At 35.2% G+C, this 26,978-nt stretch overlaps 1 protein-coding gene across 1 annotated transcript; it reads right to left on the reverse strand.

Annotated features, from left to right (window-relative positions):
* Window positions 1–491: 491 nt before the first annotated feature.
* LOC123674808 (14-3-3 protein epsilon) lies at window positions 492–26,978 on the reverse strand. Its single transcript, XM_045609898.1, has 4 exons — window positions 26,407–26,978; window positions 8,333–8,622; window positions 4,494–4,854; window positions 492–734 (listed from the first exon to the last, which is right to left on the reverse strand). Exons 1-4 carry the CDS (start codon window positions 26,468–26,470, stop codon window positions 679–681), a joined length of 771 nt encoding a protein of 256 aa, XP_045465854.1. The 5' UTR covers window positions 26,471–26,978; the 3' UTR covers window positions 492–678.

Genomic DNA, 26,978 nt, shown 5'->3' on the forward strand with positions numbered 1-26,978 from the left:
GGCTGAATGTAAAATGTCTGATAATGGTTTGCGATTTTTTTGTGAAGCGTATTTCCAATTTCATTAGCTTGGATTTTCTAGAGCATCTTACCAAATATTCGATATTAAATTTTCAATAAACATGACAATTAAAATTCGAAACCATGGTCAGAGGATACCCATTTGTACGAAATGTTAAGAAATCAAATGATCTTGAAAAAATTTAGTGTTGTGTTCTTATTTACGCTGCCATAAACTTACCACCGGAATATTGCTGGTAACGACTAAAAAACAATAAGAAACTCATAATTTTGAGAATACAAAAGGAGTTAAATACACAAGCAAATCCTACGCAATTATTCAAGTAATACCATTCACACAAGAATTTATGAGGGAAGAGTGGGTTGAAAATTGAAGGCCTAACGTCGTGGGGGGCTCTAAGAGGAAGGAAGGGGACACGTACCCGGGAAGGTACATTTCAAGTTTCCACTCATTCTTATCCAGAGTCATACTAAGACAAAACAGAGACAGTATATTTACGGCTAAGAATAATAATAATAATAATACAATATGTACCGGGCTCTGTATCGGGGAGTTGTGATACGATGCCCTGTTGATAATGTCTAGAGCATAATTTTGAACTTTACGCCCTGCACTACACAGCACTTTTTTAGTTCGTTCTTTTGTTAAACGCTTAAATTACGAGACATCCTGATCTTCAACGTCCTGCAGTTGTTCCTTTGGTTCGTTCTCACCTACAAACAAAAAAATATTTGGTTAAAGAGATTTCAGGAGTTCCTAGTGGACAATTACTTTTTACTATAGAGAAAGTTTAAACTTTAGACAGATAATTGATTAAAAAAGATGTTATGGTGGGTTATAAGATCATCAAAACAAATGATTTTGTACTTCAAATATTAGGTGTCCAACTTTACTTCCGCCGTTATGCAATAAATGGCTCTAGCGGTAACATATCGAAACATCGAAATTTTACTCCATTTGTGTCTGCATCATAAAGTTATTCTTGACTAAGCATGTCAGCGTACGAGCCAAATTCTAGCCATTTGCGGGAACTTTTAATTTTTTGCTTTTAAATAAAGAAATCTCCGGCTGAGAGGCTCATCGAATGCTCTTAAATACCTATGGCGAGGCCACTTTTAGTGAAAGAACGTGCCGCGAGTGGCTTCAACGCTTCAAGAATGGTGATTTTGACATCGAAGAGCAGCATGGCGGAGGAAGACAGAAGGTTTTCGAAGATGCAGAAATTGGAGGCATATCCGAATATTCACGGTTCCAAGGTCATGCTCAGCCTTTGGTGGGACCAGCTCGGCGTAGTGTATTATGAGTTGTTGATACCGATTGAAACAATCACAGGCGATCGTTATAAAACTCAATTAATGCGCTTGAACCGAGCATTTATAACAGACTGCAATACAACGATGATTAAGTGATTTTACAGCATGAAACTGCTCGACCTCATGTTGCGAAAGTGGTCAAGACAAACTTGGAAACGTTGAAATGGGAAGTCCTAATCCACCCGCCGTATTTTCCAGACGTTGGTTCCTCGGACTATCATTTATTTTTTACTTATGAAGAAGTAAAAAATTGGATCGATTCGTGGATCACTTCAAAAGATGGACAGTTTTTTCAACGCATGATTCGTACACTGCCCAAAATATGGGAGAAAGTAGTGGCCAGCGATGGATATACTTTGATTCATATAAGTATAACCCGTTTTTTACAATAAAGCCTCAAATTTCGGAAAAAAACGGCGGAAGACAATTTGTACGCAAATGTACTAAAAATGAATTTACACCTGAAATTGTGGAAATTGTGAAGGAATGGGCAAAAAATGATATCGATGAGTGAGTAAACATTCAATTTCTTATATTCAAAAAATTGGTGAAAAAAAAAGGAAACTTTCGAAACAGTCTCAAAATATCTGAACTTCCTCAACTTTTGTGGAACAGTATATTCATTTACTGAGATAGGCAGTACATAGATGTACAGTGCATCCCATCTTGGGTGAGACTAGAGATGAGCGATATTTCACGAACTGTGATTTAATCACTGATATCAGACTGTCACAGGTAGTCACGGTTCCGAAAAACGAATACAGAGGGTGACGTGATCACTGTTTGAACATTTCACAGATATTTTCAGGGTTTATCAACGTCCGTGCAATCGTAAATTATGAAGCCAGCCTGCCAGCCTGATGTTTTTATCGGAACCTTTGTCGGCAGTTACTACTGATGCACTCTAGCCACATAAGTTCCGTGCGGACGATTGTTTTCGAAAGCCGGACAATTAACAGAACGTCCAAGCAGGCTAACTAATAAAAAAACTCAAATGATTCTCTTCCTCAACGACAATTACAATTGTGTAATTGTCGTTGGTGGAGAATGAATAGGAATAATTGTATTTTTCTCTCGAAAAATTCATCAAATATAGTTGGGAAATTCGATTATTTAGGGACTGTTTTAACTACCCATTTCTGAGTTTTTTGTTGTGAAATTTTTAATTTTTCTCTCATTTTTTGTTACAGTATTAGCCCCTTAACTATTTCGATATATACAATTATAAAATGAGTGTATTTTGTTTGGAGGTTGATTACTTATTATTATTATTAAATAAATAAACGTCTGAATATATGCATATGGCTAATTATTTATTATTCGATGTCCTAAAAATCATACCTTTTCATTTAGAGATTTCACAATTCTTTGATTAGCTCAGAAATTAATAGAAAATATCAGATATATTTAGGAAATTTAATTATTCAATAACTGGTTTTACTATATTTTGTACATTTCTGATTGTTACTTTTTCTGTTTTTCTCTTATTTTATTTGATGCAGTATCAGCCATTCAATATTATCAATATATATTCACATGTGAATTATTGTATTTGTAGGTATTATTTATTTTTCGATGTCCAAAATTATTCATATCCATATTCCACAAATCTGTTACCTCTAAAGAATTAACAGAAAGACAAAAGAGCTGAGGTTTGGGTGATTCATACAAATAATAATAACAAGCACGGTCCGTGCTCAGCGTTGTGAAACGTGAACGTTCCTGTTCCTTTATGATATCAGTGAAATTAAAGCGTGATCACTGTTTAGGTATCGGATTCGGTTAGCGAACGTTCCGTACAGCACTGGTAGTGGGGTGACCCCACTTCCAGTGCTGCGGAACGGGGAACGGACTCTAACCGAATACGATACCTAAACGGTGATCACCGTCACGCTTTAATTTCACTGATATCATAAAGGAACAGGAACGTTTCACAACGTGATCTAGAAATCACGGTATCGCTCATCTCTAGGTGAGACTGCCAGGTTTCTCGCTTGTTATTTAAGATAGAGCCTTGCGGTTTTCACGTTCCTGTCCTACTTTTTCGTGAAACTCAAGTTGGTCTAATCAGATTCTGCATAACTATTTCCGTTCAAAAGATACAGGGTGATTTTGGAAATTGATACTTTTCGGACCCCTCCTTTATCTCCGAAATTATTAGAAATAATGCTGAGCTGAAAACTACGTCTGAATCAGAATTTTGCGTAGAATCCAGTGGCGTACTCAATTTTTTTTTTCGGGGTATGGTTTTGAAGATTCAACACAAACCTATATTTTTTTTAATGGAACACCCTATATATCATTACTTCGTTGAATTCGTTATTTTTTTCCCTTCAAAATGATATATGATACTATGTAGGTAGGATGTTCAGAAATGTTGAAAAAACATTAAAACGTCAAATAATGATGATTTTTTGTAAATGGGCCATGAATTTTTTATGTTTCAATAAGAGGATTATTACTTTCGATTTTTAAATGTAGTAGGTCATTGATGACACAAACATCCTTGTTGTTATTATGGCTACTATGCATTTGGGAGCATTGTTTTATCAAGTAGGCATTGGAGGGAAAAAACCAACCTGATCTAGCTGTCATCGCTATAAATTATTGTTATCATCATTGATTCTTCTTTTCTATGGGAAATCTATTGCCCATTAACAAAAAATCATCATTATTTGATGTTTTAGTGTTTTTTTAACATTTCTGAACATCCTACCTACATAGTGTCTTATATCATTTTGAAGGGAAAAAAATAACGAATTCAACGAAGTAATGATACACATGGTGTTCCATTAAAAAAAAACATAAGTTTGTGTTGAATCTTCACAACCATACCCCGAAAAAAAAAAATTCAGTACGCCACTGGATTCTACGCAGAATTCTGATTCAGACATAGTTTTTACCTCTGCATTATTTCTAATAACTTCGGAGATAAAGGAGGGGTCCGAAAAGTATCAATTTCCAAAATCACCCTGTATCTCTTGAACGGAAACAGTTATGCAAAATCTGATTAGACCAACTTGAGTTTCATGAAAAAGTAGGACAGGAACGTGAAAACCGCAAGTCTCTATCTTAAATAACAAGCGAGAAACCTGGCTGTCTCACCCAAAATGGGATGCACTGTACAGACGAATATCTGTCTTATAATGTTAGACCTACCGTCTCCCTGCATGTCACTGGTCCACAAGGTAAGATTGTCCCTGAGCAGCTGCATGATGAGCGTGCTGTCTTTGTAGCTCTCCTCGCTGAGGGTGTCCAGTTCGGCAATGGCATCGTCGAATGCCGCCTTCGCAAGGCGACAGGCCCTATCAGGACTGTTCAATATCTCATAATAAAATACGGAGAAGTTAAGAGCCAGACCAAGCCTGATGGGGTGTGTCGGAGGTAATTCGGTCATGGCGACGTCGCTCGCCGCCTTGTAAGCTACCAAAGAATCTTCGGCGGCATCTTTGCGATCGGTGCCAGTTGCGAACTCGGCTAAGTAGCGGTGATAGTCGCCTTTCATTTTGTAGTAGAATACCTGAAAAAAAAAAGACTTATATTGAATCACACTATTCTCAAAAGTTCGTTATTCATCACTACATGTCATTGGGCGCGTTCAGTAGACAAAACAGTTGTGGAACAGTTGTCAATATTCTATGAATTTTCTGCTGAACGCATTGTATCCAGTTTCCTCTAGGGAACGTATGCTACGGAGCGGTCGCCATCTTTGGTAGTCAATTTATTTTATGCTACTTTTTAGTAACATGTTGAGTAACTGACATTGATGACAGATGTGACAGTGATTTTGGGAAGAAATATAAATTTCAAATATACCAATAATGTTTATAAGTTTGTAATGATGAACTCTCACTTTGGCTATTTCTTAACCTTTAAAAAGCATCTGACTGCTTGAATCACTGTACATCATTAGATAAGTTAGAGAGGTATGGTAGGTACTAGAGGGCCAGCGTTTTAAATCATATCTAACAAACATAAAACAAATGGTAGTACTTGGCAAAGATCATCAGATAGCGAGATCTGATTTGAAAATATTGAACTTGGGGTACCTCAGGGGAGTATAACGGGCCCGTTTCTATTCATATTATATTTGAATGATTTGGAAGAAATAACAACTGAGAGGCGCAAAATGACCAATTATGCTGATGATACAAACTTACTGATGAATGCTCAAGACTTTCCAAGGCTCACGGCCGAGGCTAATGAAGCACTCACAGAGGCAAATCAGTGTTTTGGGAAAATTAACTTCACACTCAATGAGAATAATACTAGCACCATCGTTTTTAAAACAAATCATGTACGCGCTTTGAAACACCCAGTGAAATTAATCTTCCAAACAGCTCACTACCCATAACAAATTATACCAAATTTCTGGGCTTGTACATTGACAGCACACTTTCCTTCGGCGGTCATGTCAACTGCATTAGCAAAAAATTGAAGGCAGTTGTATACTCCATGAGAATACTAGGGCAATTTGTAGATCAGAGGACAATGAAAATTGTCAGCCATGCTAATCTTGAATCGGTGATTAGATATTGCATAATATTCTGTGGAAGTAGTAGATGTAGCGAAATAATTTTTATTATACAAAAAAACACTCAGATCAATGCTAAAATTGAAACATAGATACCTGTCGAGGAAAATTCAGATCAAATGGGTTACTTACTTTCACGGGAGTCTATATCGGGTGTCCCAAGGTGAGTGGCCTATTAGATTATTATGGAAACTATTGATGGTAAAGATTTCAAATTTTGTGGATAGATATTTGGCCATGACAGGAACGTTTTTAAAATAATTTCACATTTCCAGTGTTGCCGGATGTATGACAATTTGGCAACAACTTTGTTATTTTAAATGGGACATCCAGTATTTCTATTTTTTTATGATACTCCATAAAATATTAAATCTATTCACTCTTACTTTTCTTCCCTATCTTTAACGGTTTTTGAGTTATTGATTATTTTTAGAAATTTTAGATCAAATTGGCGTATTACGAAAATGACTCTAGTTCGCTCAATATTTGAGATTCAAGTCAGAAATTTTGCAAGTCGTTAGATATTGATCTGATCTGTGTCACTGCTTTTGAATTATGGTTGTCAATAATACAGGACGGACCAAAAAAAATCATCATTTGCCAAGTTACAAAATTGTAAAAAAGTCTATTTTTTCAAATTAGACACCTAGTTTATTTTTCAATTTTTGGAATCAGTACAACACACTCTACAATTTTTCTATTTACGTCCCTATACCTATCTCCACTGGATTCCGAGTTATATGCGTTATATGTGTAAATCTTTCTTGAGCCATTATTTATAGAAAAACCTCGGAACAAAACACCTGTTAGGCAATAATTGTTTATTTTGACATTTATGGATTGAACTGATTCATTGATATATCGATCTATGAACGACATAGAGAAAATAACAATACAAAAGAAATTAACGCTTATTGAATCAATGTGAAATCTAATAAACGCATATAACTCGGAATCCAGTTGAGATAGGTATAGGGACGTGAAAAGAAAAATTGTAGAGTGTGTTGTCCTGATTCCAAAAATTGAAAAATAAACTAGGTGTCTAATTTGAAAAAATAGACTTTTTTACAATTTTGGAACTTGGCAAATGATGATTTTTTTCGGTCCGTCCTGTATTATTGACAACCATAATTCAAAAGCAGTTACACAGATCAAATCAATATCTAACGACTTGCAAAATTTCAGACTTAAATCTCAAATATTGAGCGAACTAGAGTCATTTTCGTAATACGCCAATTTGATCTAAAATTTCGAAAAATAATTAATAACTCAAAAACCGTTAAAGAGTGAATAGATTTAATATTTTATGGAGTATCATAAAAAAATAGAAATACCGGATGTCTCATTTAAAATAACAAAGTTGTTGCCAAATTGTTGTACATCCGGCAACACTGGAAATGTGAAATTATTTTAAAAATGTACCTTACATGGCCAAATATCTATCCACAAAATTTGAAATCTTTACCATCAATAGTTTCCATAATAATCTAATAGGCCACTCACCTTGGGACACCCGATATACAGGAGATTTTATTATTATTCTTCAAGAACAAGCATATATTTGATTTTTGTAAGGCACAGAGTAACTACAGCACTCTTAAATTTGTTTATAATTATCCGAGACATAGGTTAACTATGACAGAGAAAGGTTCAATTTAAAACTGTATAAAAATGTTCAAGAAACTGCCAACCAAAATGTAGCTGATGAATAATGTCAAAGAATTAAAAAAAAATGACTTTGAGCTACTTCTGAGTACAGAACCATACAAAATAGATGATTGTTTGAATCACTAAATAATATTAACATTTGATAGGAACTTCTAAGGTTATTTTTTCTTACAGATCTATGTATGTAGCATTTCTTTCAAAATAAAGATTATTATTATTATTAACATTCTTACATCACAATGTAATCTTCAAGAAGGACCCGCAGAACCTATTGCTGTCAAGAAAAGGGTCAATCCGTCCAGCAGAGAATACTGACGTTACCAAAATGATACCTATCAGTAGCGGAGCTACTCACTTTACCGACCTTTCTGCTGAATGCGCCCATTGCCTATTATTCATAATAATTGTTATTTTTCAGTTGGATATTTTTGCATAATCGGTGAGATTTTCATTTAACGGGTTCTAATGGGTGTTTTTTCAGCTGCCTGGTTGGTTGATTATTTTAATAGTGCCACTTTAAGGAAGAAAAGGGAAAAGTGACCCATGCCAAGCCAAGTTGCCAGAATTATCTTTTTTTTTGTTTGTGCCGACAAACCAGCAACTCTCGAAGCATTGAAAGCCAAAATACAAGCAACCATTGACGCCTTACGGCCAGATTTATTGGAAAAAGTAGTGAAAAATTGGACTGATGTAACTCGTGGCCAAGGCGGACATATGCCGGGAACTATATTTAAAAAATGCATGCCATGAAATAAGCTAACAGATAATAATGAAAAAATTCTAAAGCACCCATTACCTTAGATTCGCTCGTAGAAGCAGAAGGTATCAGATGTTTGTCCAGGACGGTGAGGATGTCGGAACAGATATCGTGAAGTTCCTTCTCAACTTGGGAACGATACTGGCGGATCATTTCCAGTTTATCGTCAGCCCCCTTGTTTTCCTCTTTCTGCTCTATTGAGGAGATTATCCTCCAGGAGGCCCTTCTTGCTCCGATCACATTCTTGTAGGCCACAGAGAGGAGATTACGCTCCTCGACAGTGAGCTCCAAGTCCAGCTTGGCGACTTTTTTCATGGCTTCCACCATTTCTGAAAAAGAAAGAAGTCGAAATAAATATCTATGCAATAAACGCAATACGCGACAATAGAAAAGAATATGTATATATTATAAAAACCACAAACATAAAAATGTTCAAACAAGAAAGCGTTTTAAGCAATGCTCCAGTAATCTTGCCCTAGTCGAGGTTTCTGGATGAATAAACCTGTTCAGTTAAGTTACGAACACTTTCGATTCCACTTTGATTAATGTCTGATCAGTTTTAATTAAAGGCATCATTAACCTCAAGGGTCTCTTCGAGGTTGGACTGTAAATTTAACCTAGGTAACAACTCGAGTCGCAATTCCAGATTTATCGGGAAACGGAAATAAATGTAACGCAGTCATCCGGAAACGATAAGATTCCGCTTCACTTTCAGGTCCACCGAGTTTCAAATATTGAGCCATTAACAGGGTTCTCCTAAATTGGAGGTTCAAACGAAAATTTACTCAAAATGATCCAAGGAATCTCTTATTTTTTCTTGTACCTTCAATTTGGGAACACCTGTATCTACAAAATTTTCCAATAAGAGGTTTCATTTTGAATAGCCCACTATCTAGGCAGCAGTCACTTTTAAACTTGTCATCTTTTGATATTTGACAAGTAAAAACTACGCTATTACTAAAATTGGACCAATAGACGCTTCGACAACGCATTAAAATTGTTTTTCTACATTCATGCAAAAAGCTAAACTTTATTGAACTATATTTAGGGGAAAAAGAAGTTCTTTATTGCACTCATTTTGAAAATTGCACCAATTGTTCATTCACTTTCAACATTGAGGGTAAAAATAAAGTTCGAGTTAAATAAATTGTTCGTAACGTTTTAGTTCCTGTTTCAATGCAAATCGATATTAATAATAAAGTATTCAAGTTGCACTTTTCATTTTCCTGCACCTAGTGCCGCACCTCAATAAATCATTTTTTGCTTTTTGCATGAACGTAGAAAAAATGTTGTATGCAACTCGTGCAAAAATTGTTTATTGCACTCGGCGTGTTGTCCAGCTCGGCCTAACGGCCTCGTCGGACAATTTCACGTCGAGTGCAATAAACATTCACTTTTTGCACTTGTTGCATAAATAACTATAAAATTTACTTCAAAAATGGTAGAAATTTTGGAAATTTGCAAAACTAAAGTACTTTTAGATCATCATGAAGAACCTTTTCGCCCGGTAATAACGAAATTGGTGGAAACATTTGAGCTGTTGACGACTCTAGACTTTTTTTTTAGGGTCATGTGAAAAATTCCAATGCTCCACAGTCGATTCAAGACCTCAAAGTGTAACCTCTCACTGAAAAACCCTTTATATTCCGACAATTGCTGGGTTAGATCTTAATCCTCTATTGATTTCAAATGATGTTACATAAACTCAGCCAAAAAAGTCTATAATTCGAGTTCTTCCAACGTAATAAAAGTTAGAATCGCAGTAGTTCCAACTGGCGGTGCCATTTCCAGGAAAATTGGTGGTGACCCCATTATACGCCATTCACAAGCGATTCTATGAGTTGGTCGACCGGACACATTTCAACGATCGGTGGTGGCGGTTGTCCCTAAGTGGATTTGGTGGGAAAATCAGCTTACAGCGTTTGATCTCCGAGGTTGGAGTTTGTCGCTTTTACTTTTCAGTTTTCTGTGAGGTCGAGAAGATCGTTAGCGAAAGATTTGCTGCGATAAATATGTATGCTTAGAGAATACTATCGAAAGTTGTTCGCATTCTTGAAATCACATCATGTTCTAAATCTCATTGGGTAAATTACTATGATATAAAGGGTTTTCCAATAAGAGGTTCCATTGTGGACAGCCCGTCATCTGGACAGCTGTCACTTTTTGAAATTTGACAAGAGAAACTACGCCATTACTAAAAATGGAACGATACACGCTGCAACTACGCGTAGTTAAAATTCGTCGTGAAATACCTTCTCGACCGGCAATAAGGTGAAAAAAATTGAGCTGTTGGGACAAATTAGTTATGTGAAGAAACGAAACCATGTATGTAGCATAAGAACTGAGGATATTGCTGCTGTAGCCCGTAGTGTTGGCGAAAACCCAGGTTTGTCGATTTTGGGAATTTGACATTCCACAAACGACATTTCACCGTATTTTGCTTCAAGACGACGTTTATAACAATATGTTCGAGACGGCGCTACGTACTACACAAGCAACAAAACACGCAATTTTTGCAAGAAAACTTTCCTGGTCGTGCTATTTCTCAAAGAGATGCCACCGAGATCTTGCGATTTGACACCTTTAGAATGTTTTTCTGGGTCACGTAAAAGATAAAATATAATATATGTACTTTATCGAACATCTCCCTAGTAAAAAAAAATGGTGGTTGTTGCCTCAGATGTTTTTTTCTGAACGTCGTCATAGGAATTATTTCTCTCTAATATAGACCTTGTAAATTATTCTTGCAATCTCAAAACTGGGCAATTCAACTGTCTAACATAACCTATTGACGGAAGTTCAATATTGAATTATTTCGTCAATAGTGAATCAATTTTGAAAATTTCAGCTGGGTTAAATACAGAACTTGAATAACTTTCAAACTAACCAACTCTCGAAATCTCTTCCCTATGTAAAAAAACAATGATGGAAATTCCCCCCCCCCCCCAAAACAGTAGACGGTTTTTTTCAATCGTCAAAAATTCTTCATTTCCGAGTTCCAGGGGGCCAAATTCTCGTTGGGACACACTGCATAACTATTTACATCATAAAATGACCCTGAAAGGGGATTTTTCCAAAATGGCGGCGAGAGTGTCGAAGGTGGCAAAGTTGAAAGTCGAAAAGTCCACATCGAAATCTATAAAATCACCAATTTTGAGAAAACGATTGGTCAGGACCCTAGCCACGAATATCAAACGCGAGGAAATCCCCTGCGATGACCTTGACCTCAATATCGGCGAGAAGAAGGGTACAGACGTTGTGAAAACCATAAATCCCCTAGATCTGGTAGGCAACTCCTTTGCGAATCTTGCTACGTCCGCTGTAACAGTGTTGCCGACGCCTTGGCGAGAAATCATGTTGCACGTTGCCAAAATTATTAGATTTCGCTAGAAATCATATTGAAATTTTAAATTAACTGATAATGCCTAATAATTAGTAGTAAATGAGCGAGAAAGTAGAACAAATTTTTTTTCGTCTTCAAAATACACCAATACAAGTAAAAGAGAAACTGAAAAATTTTAATGACAGGAAAAATATTCCATAAATATGAGTAAACTACAACATGAGAATAATTTAAAAAAAATAGCATTTTATATGAATAAAATGAATAAATATATGTAAAATAATGAGTTATAGATAAATACATCCTATTTTACTTGGTGTTCCCGAATTGAAGGTAGAAGCGAAAAAAGTTCCTCGGATCCTTTAAAGAAAAAAAGGCCTATAATCATGGGCCCCCACAACGCTTTCCTTTCAAGATACAGGGTGTTGAAGTTTGATTTTTTCTCATTCTCATAGCACCTTTCCCTCACAAGATATACAACTTAAATTTGGCATAGATATTAAAATTTAAAGATTTCATTATGAGATATTTTCTGTTCATCACAAAAAAGTTGGATTACAAGAAACACCATATATCTCGAAATCACAGCGTTTGCGTGCCCTTGTTCATAGGACTTTTTTTTCTTGAAATTATCCAAGGAATCTATCATTTTCTTTTGAACGTCCAATTCAGGAACACCCTAATATTCCGGTTTCATCAAAATGCTTGGGAAACTGCCGAGTATCGGGAAGTACGTATGTTATATGTTCTGATATTTGTAATCAACATCGGTTCATTTAGAAGACAAGAGAATTATTTTGTATTTGTATTTCACAGGAAGAACAAGAAAGAAACCTATGACTACTTGTCGTAATTGTTTTCTGTGAAATCGTATTAGAAAAACAGTTACTTTGAGAGTTATCAATTTTTGTGATATTGTTTAGTGTGAGTAGAGATACAAGATGTATGTTGGTAAATTCAGACATTTTTTTGAACTCTAAGGCACTAATGAGGAAAAATTGTATTGAAAAATACGAAACTTCCGAAACGTATATTTGTCTTTTTGATGATTTAGTTATTCAATTTGTTAACCGTGTTAAATTTGTACAATACGAACGTGTTGGAATTGCCTTCTGCAACGAGTATTAGACGATATTTTCTCTATTTCAGTCAAGTTTTGTGAAATATTGTCGAAATTCAATGAAAAATTCAGATTATATATCCTAGTGACTTTTGTATTGTATCTTGGCAGTTGGTGTGACTGTTTCGGCAGATTACGGAATTTGAATAATATGAATCGTTCGTTTCGAATTTTGAAATAACTTACAATTTCGCATTAAATTCGTGAATTATTTCAGACGAAATCGATTTAACACCACCAGAATTAAGAGAAATTGCAAATTATATTGCAAAGCATTTCACTATATCCAACTATTATATTGACAATTCAATAATTCAAATTTCAACAAACGTCAATACGTTTGTTGAAATTTGATAGGATTGGAAGTCAGTATAGACAACTACAAAACGAAAAATATAACGTAAAACGATGCTGTAATGAAAGTTCGTTTCAACATTGTTTTAAGAAAAGTAATGAATACATTACGATACTGAAATAGAGAAAAATATATTGTGAAAAAATTAAAAAAGTGCACAATGTTGTCAATTTTTTTTATTTATATTTTTATCGAAAATAAGCGATTCTACTTTCTATTGAAAGATTGTGTTTCTTTGAAATATATTTTCTTTCATTGCCCAAGGTTCACAAATTTTCATGGAAATGGTGAAAATCATGTAAAAGATTGAAGAAAATTACTATAAAATCCGATAATGATGCACCAATCGGCAACCCTGGTGGGTCCGGTGTAGCGCGATTTACGCGAACGTCGCAAACGACAGACGACGTCAGGACGGGAGTTCGGCGAACCGGCAACGGACGTCCAACACAAAACGACGGTGGGCGTCGCGTCGGCCGCTATTGATCTGAGCCGCGGCGTCGACGTCGTGGAGGACACGAGGGAACGGGAGTTTTCGCCGGGGTCGGGACGACGGGGGCGGTTCGAACTTTGCGGAAAAAGTTCGGGAAATTTCTGGGAAACCGGGGAGAGAAGAGGGGGAGGTTACGGGCGGCGAGAGGTCGTCGTAACATGCTACAAACTTGTTTTTTAGGCAAGGTTCAAAGGGACATGTCGTTCGAGTGTGGTTTTGGGGCTGGATAGTTTTACGTTTCCCTCTGGATTGCGAAAAAGGCGCATCTCTCTTCATTATTCAGAAATGTGAATTTCAAGTTTTGCCGTCATATAAAAATTTATTTTTTATTGCGATACCTACCCTATATTGGGCAATTTTTTGTAATATTATAATTGTTTTTTCATTTTGGATTCTTTTTATTTCAATACGCATTCTGTGAACATTTTTTTTTATGCAGGATGATCCTAAATTGGAGGTACAAACGAAAATAAGATAGGCCTTGGATAATTTTTGAAATAAAAAGTCCCATAAACATAGACCCAAAAACGCTTTGTTTTCGAGATACAGGATGTTTCTTGCAGTCCTACTTTTTTGTGATTATTATACCAGTTAATCGAATCTTCAATAATCTATCGAGGAAATAAGCACCAAAACTAATAATTAATTTATTCATCTTAGTTTGCTGATGGGATTTTTATGATGATTTGAATTTACCCGAGGATTTCAAGAGAATCGGTTGAAATTTCTTTTCTCGAAATTTCTCTTTTTCTTGAAATGATCCGAGGAATCTCTCATTTTCGTTTGTTACTCCGAATTAGGAACACCCTTGGGAACACCCTATAAACAGGATGAGTCAATAGTGGTCGATCGGTCGATAACTGTTGTATGATTTGGACTAGAAGAATGATTCAAATTTTGTCTTAAACGACAGCACTCAGCGCATAAGTCTTATTTATGATTATATAGGTCGGTCCGGAAGTGGTGATACACGATTCCACCTTGTTGTTTTAAATGCCTAATTTTTATGTCATACTCAGAATCTCCATGAAGTTTTGATGAGGAAATACCACACTTGTCATCACTTATGTGTGGTACTTTTTGACGTAGGCCATCTTTTTTTTTTTGAAAAATTTCATGGTTATAATGGTTTGAACTGAAGACCATATCTCGAGGACAATTCGAGATAATTGTACGATTTTTTTTATTGAATTCTCGAACAATTTACAAGTGTTCTGCAAATTAACGGATCACTCTCAAGATGCTCTAAAGGAAGCTGAAATTTTTCAAAAATGATCTTTGAAAAATGTCTATTTTTTCAATGAATTATTTAAAAATGCTTCGCATTTCATGTTTTGTACTAGGGCTGGAGGTATACTATTCACGTATACAAATATCTCATAAAAATATCAATCAAAGATAAGCCAAATCAAAGAAATCATCAAAATATTTGAAAACATTCATTTGAACAAAATGAAATGGAGACCACTTGAACAGAGTTCGAAATGACTGAAAAAGTCTCATCAATATATTTATTGCTCATATCATCTGCTCAGATGTCTGCAAACTTTTTCAAATCGAATTGGACCTCATTTCGATCATATAGAAATGATTTGAAAAGGTTGCAGACATCTGAGCAGATCATATGAGGGATAAATATTGATTAGAATTTTTCATATTTACGTAACAACAGACCTGGCTAGATTTAATTTCAATATGTAAAATCACTCGAATGTTCAGCTGGCTCGTATCACCTGAATCCCCAAGAGCGCAACATGCGCATGAAGGACGAGCGCTCGAAAGCTCTTGGAGTCAAGTCAGTGCTTCTTCGAATTTTAACATTTCGAATAATTTATTTGTGAAACTACCTAGATTTAATTCCTCGACATTCTTAGTCAAGGATAGAATTTTCAAGTTAGGGATATCAATGCGGTATATCAATTCACTGTTTCAAACTAAATTTCGTGAAAATAGCTTCAGTTTCCAGGAAAACTTTAGACACATTCATATACTTTTTCCAAGTAATATATCTAAAGAAAAATCATAAAAGAGAACTCACCACGACATGAACAAGAATCAATTAATTTACCCTTAACCGTTTTGTGCACGAAAGAATGCGATTAGGGGAGAACGTTAACACGAAGGGCAACATGTGGAAAAGCAACCACTGCGAAAGAGCATTCAATAGGGCCCATTGAGATGCTGCAAACGAGACCATCAAAGTAAAAATATGATGTGTTAACGCGAGCCGGAGACACCATAGTTTTTTATGAAAAAGGGGTGTGCTATACTTATCAACCCCTTCACCTGTTTAGATTTACACCCTTGGAAAGTGATAAGGGGGAAGCGTACAAAAAAAATTGACGATTCGCGAATTGGTGTATTCGGTGTATTTCATTCAATGGAAATGGTGTTGAGGAGCACCATTCCCGAAAACCATAAAGTTGGTCCTTACAGTTTGAGAGTCAAATCTATTGATGAAATTCCTTGCTATTATGACAAAGAATATCAATCATATCACAGAGTCATAGATTCGGAATTAAATGTAGATTAGCAGGACTGATTCATCTGTGGTTTCTAGGTCAAACCCACGTAAATCCTTATGGTACATTTTTTAATTTTTTCAAGTCTCGTTCAAGGTTATCCGGACCACCTTATGGCTTCACGATTTTAACGTGTGAGAAAATTTTACAGAACAGCATATATTATTGCTGCAGCAGCTAACGTTGTTGCAGCAACAACTAGCAGCTGTGGCTGCACCTGCATTTATGCCCGCTATTATTTTGAAAATTTTTTCGACAATCTTCTGACCACTGCTACAGTTGTTGCTGTTAGATTTGCTACAGCAACAACAGCTGCTGCTGCAATTATGGTTGACGCTGCAGTAACAACAGCATTAATAACAAGAGCAGCAGCTGTTGCTGCTGCAATTGTGACTGTTGTTTTTTTTTATATTTTCTCAAACGGTGAAGCAAAAAACCGAAAGATGGACCGAATAACCTTGAACGGGACTTAAAATTAATAAAAAAGTAACAAATTCAGACAAATCGACCTTAGATTTTCCATAAGACTTCACAATGTTTTGGCCTAGAAACTAGAAATGAATCAGTGCTGCTAATCTATTTGAAAATTCGATAAAAAACATATGTTTGGTCATTTACACTTTTTTGATACACCCTGGGTATTTCCAAACAATTTGAGCATGTAGCCCTAATAGAGCCTAATGATACTGTGTCGAAAAAAAATTAGAAGATTTCAGGGTTTTTTCCACAAGGGAGCGTCGCGTTGATGGTGGAACACTCTGTATAATTTTCAATACGGGGGGAAACGATAATAACTAGTGATTCATCAAGTCAAGTACCTTGATATTTCAACCAACTAATTGATTTGAAAGTCAAGCTCGTGACAAATTACAAACTTGAACTCGACTTGATTTGAGATAATATTTGCTTGACTTGATATCAAGTTACTTGAGCTTGATATGCACGAATCGCACTGCATATATTCCTGCAACCTCGTGCGCGCTTTGATAAAATAATCATTTTCAAAAGTTGAAAACAGTGAGTTTGACTTCGATCTGCTTATTCTGTAAATATCAAATAAATCGAGCAAATGAAATGATTGGCGGTATTTAATAGACAAATTCCTGACTGAATCACATGATGATGATTCTGAAAATTTTTCAGAATGGTGGAAACGTTTTGTCAAACTTGGCTTAACATTTTTTATCGACTCCAGCATCTTGAGCTCCTATTGCAAGACAATTTTCCAGAGCTGCTCTGAGTGTTACAAAAACCAGCGATAGGAATTCACAGATTGACTTGATATTCAAGCTACTTGATTCGGCTTGACTTGAAATCAACTCAAGTTCAAGTCAAGTTGTGGTTTTTAATGTCAAGTAAAGTATTTATTTATCAAGTACTTGACACTGAAAAATTACTACTCGAGTTGATTTCAAGTCATGCCAAGTCAAGTAGCTTGAATATCAAGTAGAGCCGTGAATTCCTGATTGCTGATTTTTGTAGAATTAGAGCAGATCTCGATTAACGGCTTGATTTTATATTCAAGCTACTTGATTTCGTTTGACTTGAAATCAATTCAAGTTCAAGTCAAGTTGTAGTTTTTCAATGTCAAGTAAATTATTTATTTATCAAGTATGTTTATTATTAGTATCATCAGTTTGAACCCTTACCATACTCCGCCTATGGGTTTCATAGATTTTTCTAGAAACTGTAGGGTCGTGTGCAACCAACCTCACTTGAAACCACTTGTCACCCTGCGAGTCTATGCAGGAACGCAAGTTATTTAGTCCATTATACAGTCCACCCAACATATTTGGTCCTTCGAGCCGGATCAAATTTGTTGGATATTTTTTCAACTTTATGTTACGATAAAAAACGCTAGTTGTTTACGAATAATATATTCACTTCCTGATGATTACATATATATGTATAATGGACTAAATAACTTGCGTTACCACATAGACTAGCAGGTTGTCAAGTGGGGTTGGTTGCACACGGCCCTACAGTTTCTAGAAAAATCTATGAAACCCATAGGCGGAGTATGGTAAGGTTGCAAACTGATGTTACTAATTCTAAACAAAGTATTTGACATTGAAAAACTACTACCTGACTTGAATTGATTTCAAGTCAAGCCGAATCAAGTAGCTTACATATCAAGTCAAGCTGTGAATCAAAATACCAGCAATAGATTAAACGAAAAATTCATAATAAGCGTTTCAGATACTGGATGGAAATTTTTTATGGACACACTACACAATGAACTGCTAAAAATCAAGTAGCTCGATGGAATATACTTGCTTTCTTAAGTACTTGATAAATTAATATTTGACTCGACTGAAAAACTACTACATGACTTGAACTTGATTTCAAGTCAAGCCTAGTAGCTTGAATATCAAGTCAAAAATATCTAATAAGAACATTAAAAATTGATTTGCTTAATTTTTGGTGTACCTATGTCTAAATGTAGCTTACTATGCGCTTTGTGAGTCCCATTTTAGGTATGGCATTCTAGTGTGGGGATGCTGTGCGGAGTTTGAGAGGTTGTTTGGATTACAACGTAGGGCTGTCAGAATTTTAGATAAACTTAAATATCGTGAGGATTGTAGGAAATCTTTCACTAATCTGAGGATTCTCACTCTGCCTAGCGTCTTCATTCTGGAGTGTCTCCTATATGCTTATTCGAACCTTGGGGAGAGACGATTGGGTGCAGATGTTCACGATCATGACACTAGAGCCAAGCATGATATACGTGTGCAATATTACAGACTGAGGAGGTCGCAGAATGGACCCAACTTTCTGGCCTTCAAGTTTTTTAATACGCTGCCTGTAGGTTGGAGATCGCTGCCACCTACCCATTTTAAAAATAAAATTGAAACATTGTTACTAGATAAGGCTCCTTATAATTTTAATGAGTTTTTTGATTTAAAGTTTGATTGATTCCTTTTGAGACTTACATATTTTTTTTTGTGTAGTTTGTAGTTGAATTTCAGATGTCTGACGTGTGTAAATACTTTTGTATATTAACACCAATAAAGATGATAATGATAATGTAAGTGTTACAAAACGGTTTCTGTTGAGGTAGGTAAAGCTCAACATGTAACGGGTGTTTTTTTTTTCGAGGTATATAACTTTAAGTTGGCATTACTGTTCAAGATGGTGACCGATTTAACAGCTGTCAAGTGATTTATTCTCAGTTTGGTTTGGCCATTCAACTTGAATAGACTCAAGCCTGAACAACGCTTGCAAATAGTGCAATTTTATTTCGAAAATAATGGTTCTACGTCAATTTTATCGTCGACAAAATCGTCCATCAGAGCAGTTATCCTGAATTGAACAACCATGATGTCCAGGAGATGTGGTTCCAACAAGACGGCGCAACATGTCACACAGCTCGTGCCACAATCGATTCATTGAAAGACACGTTTGGTGACCGCCTAATTTCACGTTTTGGACCTGTGAATTGGCCTCCAAGATCTTGTGATTCAACACCGCTTGACTACTTTCTGTGGGGCTATGTAAAGTCATTGGTCTATGCGGATAAGCCACAAACCCTTGACCATTTGGAAGACAACATTCGCCGTGTTATTGCCGATATACGGCCACAAATGTTGGAAAAAGTCATCGAAAATTGGACGTCCAAATTGGATTACATCCGAGCCAGAAATCATATTTAAAATGTAATGCCACAAGATTATCTTGCGGATAAATAAAATTCATGTCAATCGAATAATCCATCGTTGTTTTATTGCAATTTAAAGTTCTATAGCTTTAAAAAAAAACACCCTTTAAAAACGTTTAGGCATTGCCCAAATTAACATTGGATGGAAGCGAAAAAGAAGTTGACGAAGTTGTGGTCGAAAACTAGTTGGAAACGAACCAAAAAAGGGTTTGCCAGTCGCGTAATCGTATTTACAGTCTTTCACCTGTGAACTTTGCCGGCGGCGGCTTCAGAGATCCCCGAATATTGCGAAACGGGACGTTCGGGCTTTCAATTTTACGTCGTAGATGACGAATCCCGGCCGCGTCGTTACCAGGGATCCGGTCGATACACATCGGATACTGGCGTGAATCACGGGGGAGGTCTTACGGGCACGTAGAAAAATGATTGGGTTCTGGTTGGGAACCGTACCGATCGAATTTGTCTCATCTCGTCGATATTCAGACCATTGTTAAGGGTTTTCATTTCGATACTGAAAAAAGGAAGAGTATACAGGGTGTTCCTTAATGATCTGCCAATATTTAAGGGGGCGATTCCTGGAGCCATTTAAGGAAAAAATGTATGTCGTAAACGTGCTAACTTTTGAGATACACCGTGGAAAAGTTTTCGGAAAAATCTACATTAATGCTATTACAGATATGTCTATAAAATTTGGTACACGTTTACACTGCATCAAAATACATCTTCTCTAATTCTGTGGTTATTCCGTTCATTCTTCCACATCTTGTAGAACAAAATCGTGCGAGAATATATCAGAAACGCACAGTTTTCATGGTTATATTTGATTATTATATGTTGGTACTCCGAACTTTCCGCCACGGCTTTATCTGTCAATTCATCAATTTGCCTTAAAGAAATCAGTTCTGCCAACCAACATTTTTCAATGTTACAATCACTAAATGATATTTATGGGAATATTTCATTGATTTCAATAAAAATGCAATGAATTAGAGAAAATAATGTATAATACTAGTACAGAAGGCTTATTCTACCACTCGTTCATTCAAAAACTCGCCACTTCGTGGCTCGTTTTCGAATTGTATTATAAGTAACTATTCTGATGTATCGGGTGTCCCAAATTCGTTATCTAGTGAGGTGATCTCAGAATTCCTTCAAGATAAAAATAAAAAAAGAATGACTCTTTTTCGAGTTAGATATTTTAGTATTAGTTTGATGAAAATCGCAACCTTATAAATTCAACTGTTTTCAAGCTATAAGAGAAAATTGGAGAGCGACGTGAAGTGAAAAGTTCTCACAACTTCTTTGTTACTGGTGCTATCAACATGAAACAAAACATTCTACAGGCACTTTTTTCATTGGTGTAATCATTTGTTTTTATTGCAATTAGTTTCGAAGTTATAATATCAAATTTTGTTTTGTTAAATGCGTTAGTGCAACATTTCATTTATTTCAAATGCACCACGCTACCGGAAGGGCACTGTACGCATGCGAAGTGTGGTACTTTTAAACATATTATTACAGTCGATTGATGATTGTCGGTGTATATGAATCGCATATATATATTTCTTTTCTTTTCGCTGACTAATTCAAGTGTTCAAACTACAAACTATTCTTTTCATTTTAACAAGACTATTGATGTTGAAGTTCCAAATAAGAGGGGATCCTCAAGAAGGGAAGATTTAATATCGAGGCTAAGTGCAACTAAATTATTGAGGTTCATTTTCTAGTGTTAGCTAAAATTGTTCATTTTCATACAGTCCACTTAATTTATATTCCGAGTGCTAACGAAATGTGAACCATAAAAATTTCAGTAACAAATAAAATCATTTTTTTCTCTTTTCAAAAATATATAACAATATGTATTAATTTTCTCATCAAATTATAAAATTATCAAAGCTTTCAATTTCACACGGCAAATCAGTGCATATCTATGATATTCTATGAACTTCAGAATCTTCAGATAATTGAAATATTCGGTGGTCTCCGGATTTAACACCGATAGATTCTTTCTTGTGGTCACATTCAAAGAACAACATTTATCAATTCGAAATTGTTGAGAAAATCTAAAGGTCTTGAATCCGGAAACCCTGGTGCCCACCGAATATTTCAATTGGTTGATTTGCCGTGTGAAATTGAAACTTTTGTTGATTTTCATAGTTTGAGGGGAAAACGATTCTATTTGTTATAGAATTGTTTATGGTTCACATTAAAAAAAAACATAAGTTGACATTATAACTTCAGAACCTCTTACAATAAATAACAAATGATTACACCAATGGATTTTACTGAAAAAAGTGCATGTAGAATTTTTTTTTCATGTTGATAGCACCAGTAATAAAGAAGTTATGAGAACTTTTCATTTCATATCATTTTCCAATTTTCTCTTATAGCTTGAAAATAACGAATTTGAGACACCCGGTACATCACAAAATGTATCTTGATGCAGTGAAAATGACACTGCTTTTCCCAAATTTTTGAAATTCTCATCAATTTCTGAACAAATATGTATATTACACCATCCGGCGAAGTTTTCGCTTAACAAAAAATTATGACAAGATCAAATTGGTTCAGAAACGAATGAGAATGATTTTTTTCAATTAAGAAAATGAATACATACCTATTTTCCGAATAATTCTCATTCTTTTCTGAATCAATTTGAAAATTAATTTGATTTTAATATTTTATGGTAAAATCTCAAGGTTCAAAAGAACTTGTAGCCAAAAAAATGCCCCAAGGACCAAATAAATTACTGGAAGTAAATTTTTAGTATGTTTCAGGGTATATTTGAGAAGTATTGTACTAAGTTTGCATCTTCAAAATCCTCCAGGCATTTTTTCGTGAACCTAAAACCTCGAATTTTTTCATTTCCTTTAAGAAATTGGCTCATAACTTGTGATTTTGCTACAATTTCAGTCCGGCTTCAGCTCCAAAATGTTTGGATAAATTCAAATTAAAGAAATTGGTATGAAAAAGTGCTTTAACTGATAAAAAAAGAATTTAAGAACAGTTATTAAGCACTGAATGAAGTCTGATAATAGTTATTTATAAATATTTTTCAATTCATTGATCCAGAGGTAGAAGAAATCAGGCAATGTTCTAATCAAAATGAAAAAAAAAGAACCACGACTAGAGTTCAAATCCTGAACAATCAGGTCAAAATCTTCTGAGAATGTGCATCAGTCAGACGACAACTAAAAAGAGCACTTTTCCTTGTTGACCCAGTTTTCCATGACTGTATGAGAGTATGAGGTAGGACACAAAACTTATTTCCCTCCTCTCTGAAAACATCTCCATCATACAAAATATGTTTGTCGTTGTCGACGAACACCAACTCCACAGGGGTAGTTATCTAACAACGAAATTGGAGCAGTCTACTACTACAGGAGGAATGCAGCTGTGATCTTCGGGAGCTACTTAGAGGAGCAGACTGGCAGTATCACAAAAGCACCAGAGCAATTACGACAAGACGAAACAGTAATCAATGTGCATTGATTACTTTCCAATGGAAAGAAGAACTTCATCCGAGCTGGAATGGAGAGCCAAAGAATGCCGACGGAGCAAGCTCTAGACGACACTGGTTGCCTTAGTACCAGGAGAGCAATGTAAAAAGAAATGGAAATTTTTCTCAACCGAAAGGGGGCACGACCTGAAAAGGTTTGGGAACCACTGATTTAGTGCATACATATATAAGAAAGGATGTGGTAGTGAGAGCTGCTCTCGCCAAAGATCAGGTCCCTATTGTTCTAGATTTTGAAGATTTTGCCAGGGAAAGACGAACCTCAACATACTGCACAATTGCAAAGCACCCAATAGAAAAAACTAGATTGAGCCCTAAACCACCAAGAAAGCCAGACATGTCTTCAATTGATGAACTAGACGCGAATTTTGAATAAGTAACTAACTGCATTAGTTTTTTTCATTGAAACTCCAAAATTGATATACGTTATAAATAACAATGAATCCATGTTGTGATTCCCTACATTAAACTGAAGGTAGAAAAAAAATTTGAAAAGTATTTCATGAATTGGAGGTTGAACAAAAATGACAGATTCCTCGGATCATTTCAGGAAAGAAAAAAAGTTCTATAAACATGAATCCGGAAACGCTTTGTTTTCGAGAATCAGGATGGTAAAGTTTGATTTTCTTTCAAAGTTTTCATCTTGTTATTTGCTAATCTACAGAGTGATATTTATTCTGGAACATTCCCCCGATTTTTTTTTTTGGTGGACCATTGGTAGTTTAGGAAATGTAAAAATAAACTTGGTCCAGTTCTCCATTTTTGGTTTCTTGTAGTTTCGTAGTATTTGCTACCGATTCCGAGACAAAATTTCAAACCATACTCCAGTAATATCCAGGAAAACCCAAATTATTATGAAGATCCAGTTAGTAAGCTGTGATGAATAAATGAATTATAAGTTCTTATTTACCTAATGTGTAGCGAAGATTAACAAAAATTCGATAAATTGGTATAATGATCACAAGAAACACCCTGTATCTTGAAAACAAAGCGTCTGCAAGCCCATGATTATAAGACTTATTTTTCTTAAAATTATCCAAGGAATCTCTCATTTTATTTTGTACCTCCAATTTCGGAGCAGCCTGTATATAACCCAATGGAAAACCAGGTCGAGCCAGTTAGAACCATTGATAATCCGAATCTGCCGACAGGTTGTACAAAAATTGATATACAATTAATGGTATCGGTAAGAACCACTTCGAATCCCAACATTTTCCAATGAACTTTAGAACAAATCCAAAGAATAGTAGGTAGCATATTTGGAATTGTTCTCAAATCTTCGTAGAATTCTTATCTTAATCAAACTTCAAGAGACAAAAGTCATTCTTTACCTATTTGGACAATGAATAACAATACAAACGACAATACGAGTATAAATGATCCACATCCACAATAATACTTGATAGATATTATCAAATCAATATTCTAATCAAGAATATTGTATAATGAATTCAACCTACATCAATTCTTATTAATTGTTTTGTGTTTAGGGAACTAGGATTATATCAACAATCATGTATGTTTGTTGTATATATTTATAAACAAATACAAACTATTGGGTGAATGTTTTTCATTTTGGTTTATTATTCGATTTATCGAATCACTAGAATCATTCAGCGATGAAATTCTGCTTCACCTACGAAACTTTCTCATTTCGTTTTGGTGAAAAATATAAAGAAATAAAAAAATTGAAAAAAAAGATACTTAAAACGTGTATTGGAATATTGATATTTATTTTAATATTATTTGATATATTCATATTCTAGCTTAGCTTAGAAGCGTTTATCCCGAGGTTTATCCTAACATAATTTCCGAGTCATCAGATTTTGAATAATAGTCAATTTAGGAATAAAAATTCCTAATTTTGATTGAAATCAACAACATTATTTATATGGCCGTGATGGAATTTGTTCAATTTTTCATATACAAGAATTCGAATATGGTCATACCAACACTACTAGCATTCCAACTTCGTGAAATCTACTGAATATACACATAATAATCAATAGAAAAAATTGTAGTAGACAACCAAGCAAATATGTTATAGGTATTAATTCGAAAATAGAATTGATAAGATGAAATTGATTCCTCTCACTCCTCACACTTGCTGAAGCATAATTCGAAGAATAACACAACTTTACTAATAAGTGAAGAATGAAGATAAGTTTATAATGACATTTCTTCCGTCCCCATTTGTCATTGTTATTTTGAATAATCTCTACGAATACTACCTCTATTCTTATCACATAATAATCGACGAAAAGCTCACCTAAGATGCACATATTTCAAGTGAACCAATATCGATAGAATTTAATAACTCATTAATCAATTTGAGAGCCTTTCAACAAAAAGATCGTTCAAATTTAGTTCGCCTCCATTTAGACTCATTCAGTTCATACAGAGACGTTTTCAAATACTCAATGGCTTCATGAATTCTTATTGAATTGACAAAAAATAAACGTACGAAAATCATAATTGATGTGGGTGGAAAGAGATTTCCCCGAAAGAAGAACTAATTTGTAATGTGATATTTCCTTATCTTTCAATTAAATTGCGAAATTACATTTTCATTGAACAATTCCATCAAGACCAAAATCATCTGTAGAATCTAAGGTGGTATCAACAGTTAGGTATTAGAACCATCTTCTAAAGAGGAAGTTCTTTTGGATTCAAGTCAGCAATTTCATTGTAACTCCTTAAAAAAAGCAACCCAAAATGAATCACACAATTTATATGCCTTCCTACGTTCTGAATGAGAAATGAATAACTGCGCGTTTTCCTTAAAAGAAAGCGGAAAAAAGCTAGTTAACTATTTCGAGAAAGGCAAGTAATGAATCATTAGGAAGGAATCCAGCCAAATATCGAATTACCCCTGAAAGGAACAAAATCAATAAGTGTTGAAATGGAGAGATTGAAGTGCATTCCATTTGATATCCTCCAATTCATTTAACTAAAATTGAGTCTTGTGGTAATTGGTTTTTCAACAGAATAGAAGAATTTTGGAAGCTGTCAAAATTGTCAATACTCCAGCGTCTATTTGCCGACAGGAAAAATGATCGTATCATCAAAAATGAAAATGCACAACTAATACAAAAATAAACGTACCATCATATCGTTCAGCTTGTTCTGCTAATTTCGCTTTGTAAACATTATCCTCTCTATCAGCCATTTTCAGATGATTTTAGATGAAATTCACAGCACAACACAAACCTATCAGCTTTTTTCCTCGTACTACCAATATGGCCGCGCCCGCCACACTAAGTGGACGATATTTCACGAGGTATCTTTCGTCTATTATCGACTTGACGTCACCCCTTGGCGGACTATTTGAATTCGATCTTCTTGGATACCCGCTATATAGCTTTGAATTCTTGAATTTCCACTCGAATTCTTGATTGAAACTTTGATTCTCGACTATTTCACGCTATTTGTTTTCCATGACATACTAGAAATGCCAAACGTGACGTTTTAATTTTAAATGAAAATCTATCCCCAATAAACCCAAACGAATTGCCCTAAATCCGCTCGATTACAAAATTTAAGGTTTCAAGACTACCAATTTTATCAATTAATGATTTTCCTATAACAAAAGTCACTAGCACTAGTAACAAGCACTGCGTTTGTCTGATAGAAATACGGAAATGAACCTCGCACTCTCGCAGTTCTGCTACAGCAAC

The sequence above is a fragment of the Harmonia axyridis genome, chromosome 3, assembly GCF_914767665.1.
Source record: "Harmonia axyridis chromosome 3, icHarAxyr1.1, whole genome shotgun sequence".
In the NCBI taxonomy this organism is placed as follows: Eukaryota; Metazoa; Arthropoda; class Insecta; order Coleoptera; family Coccinellidae; genus Harmonia; species Harmonia axyridis.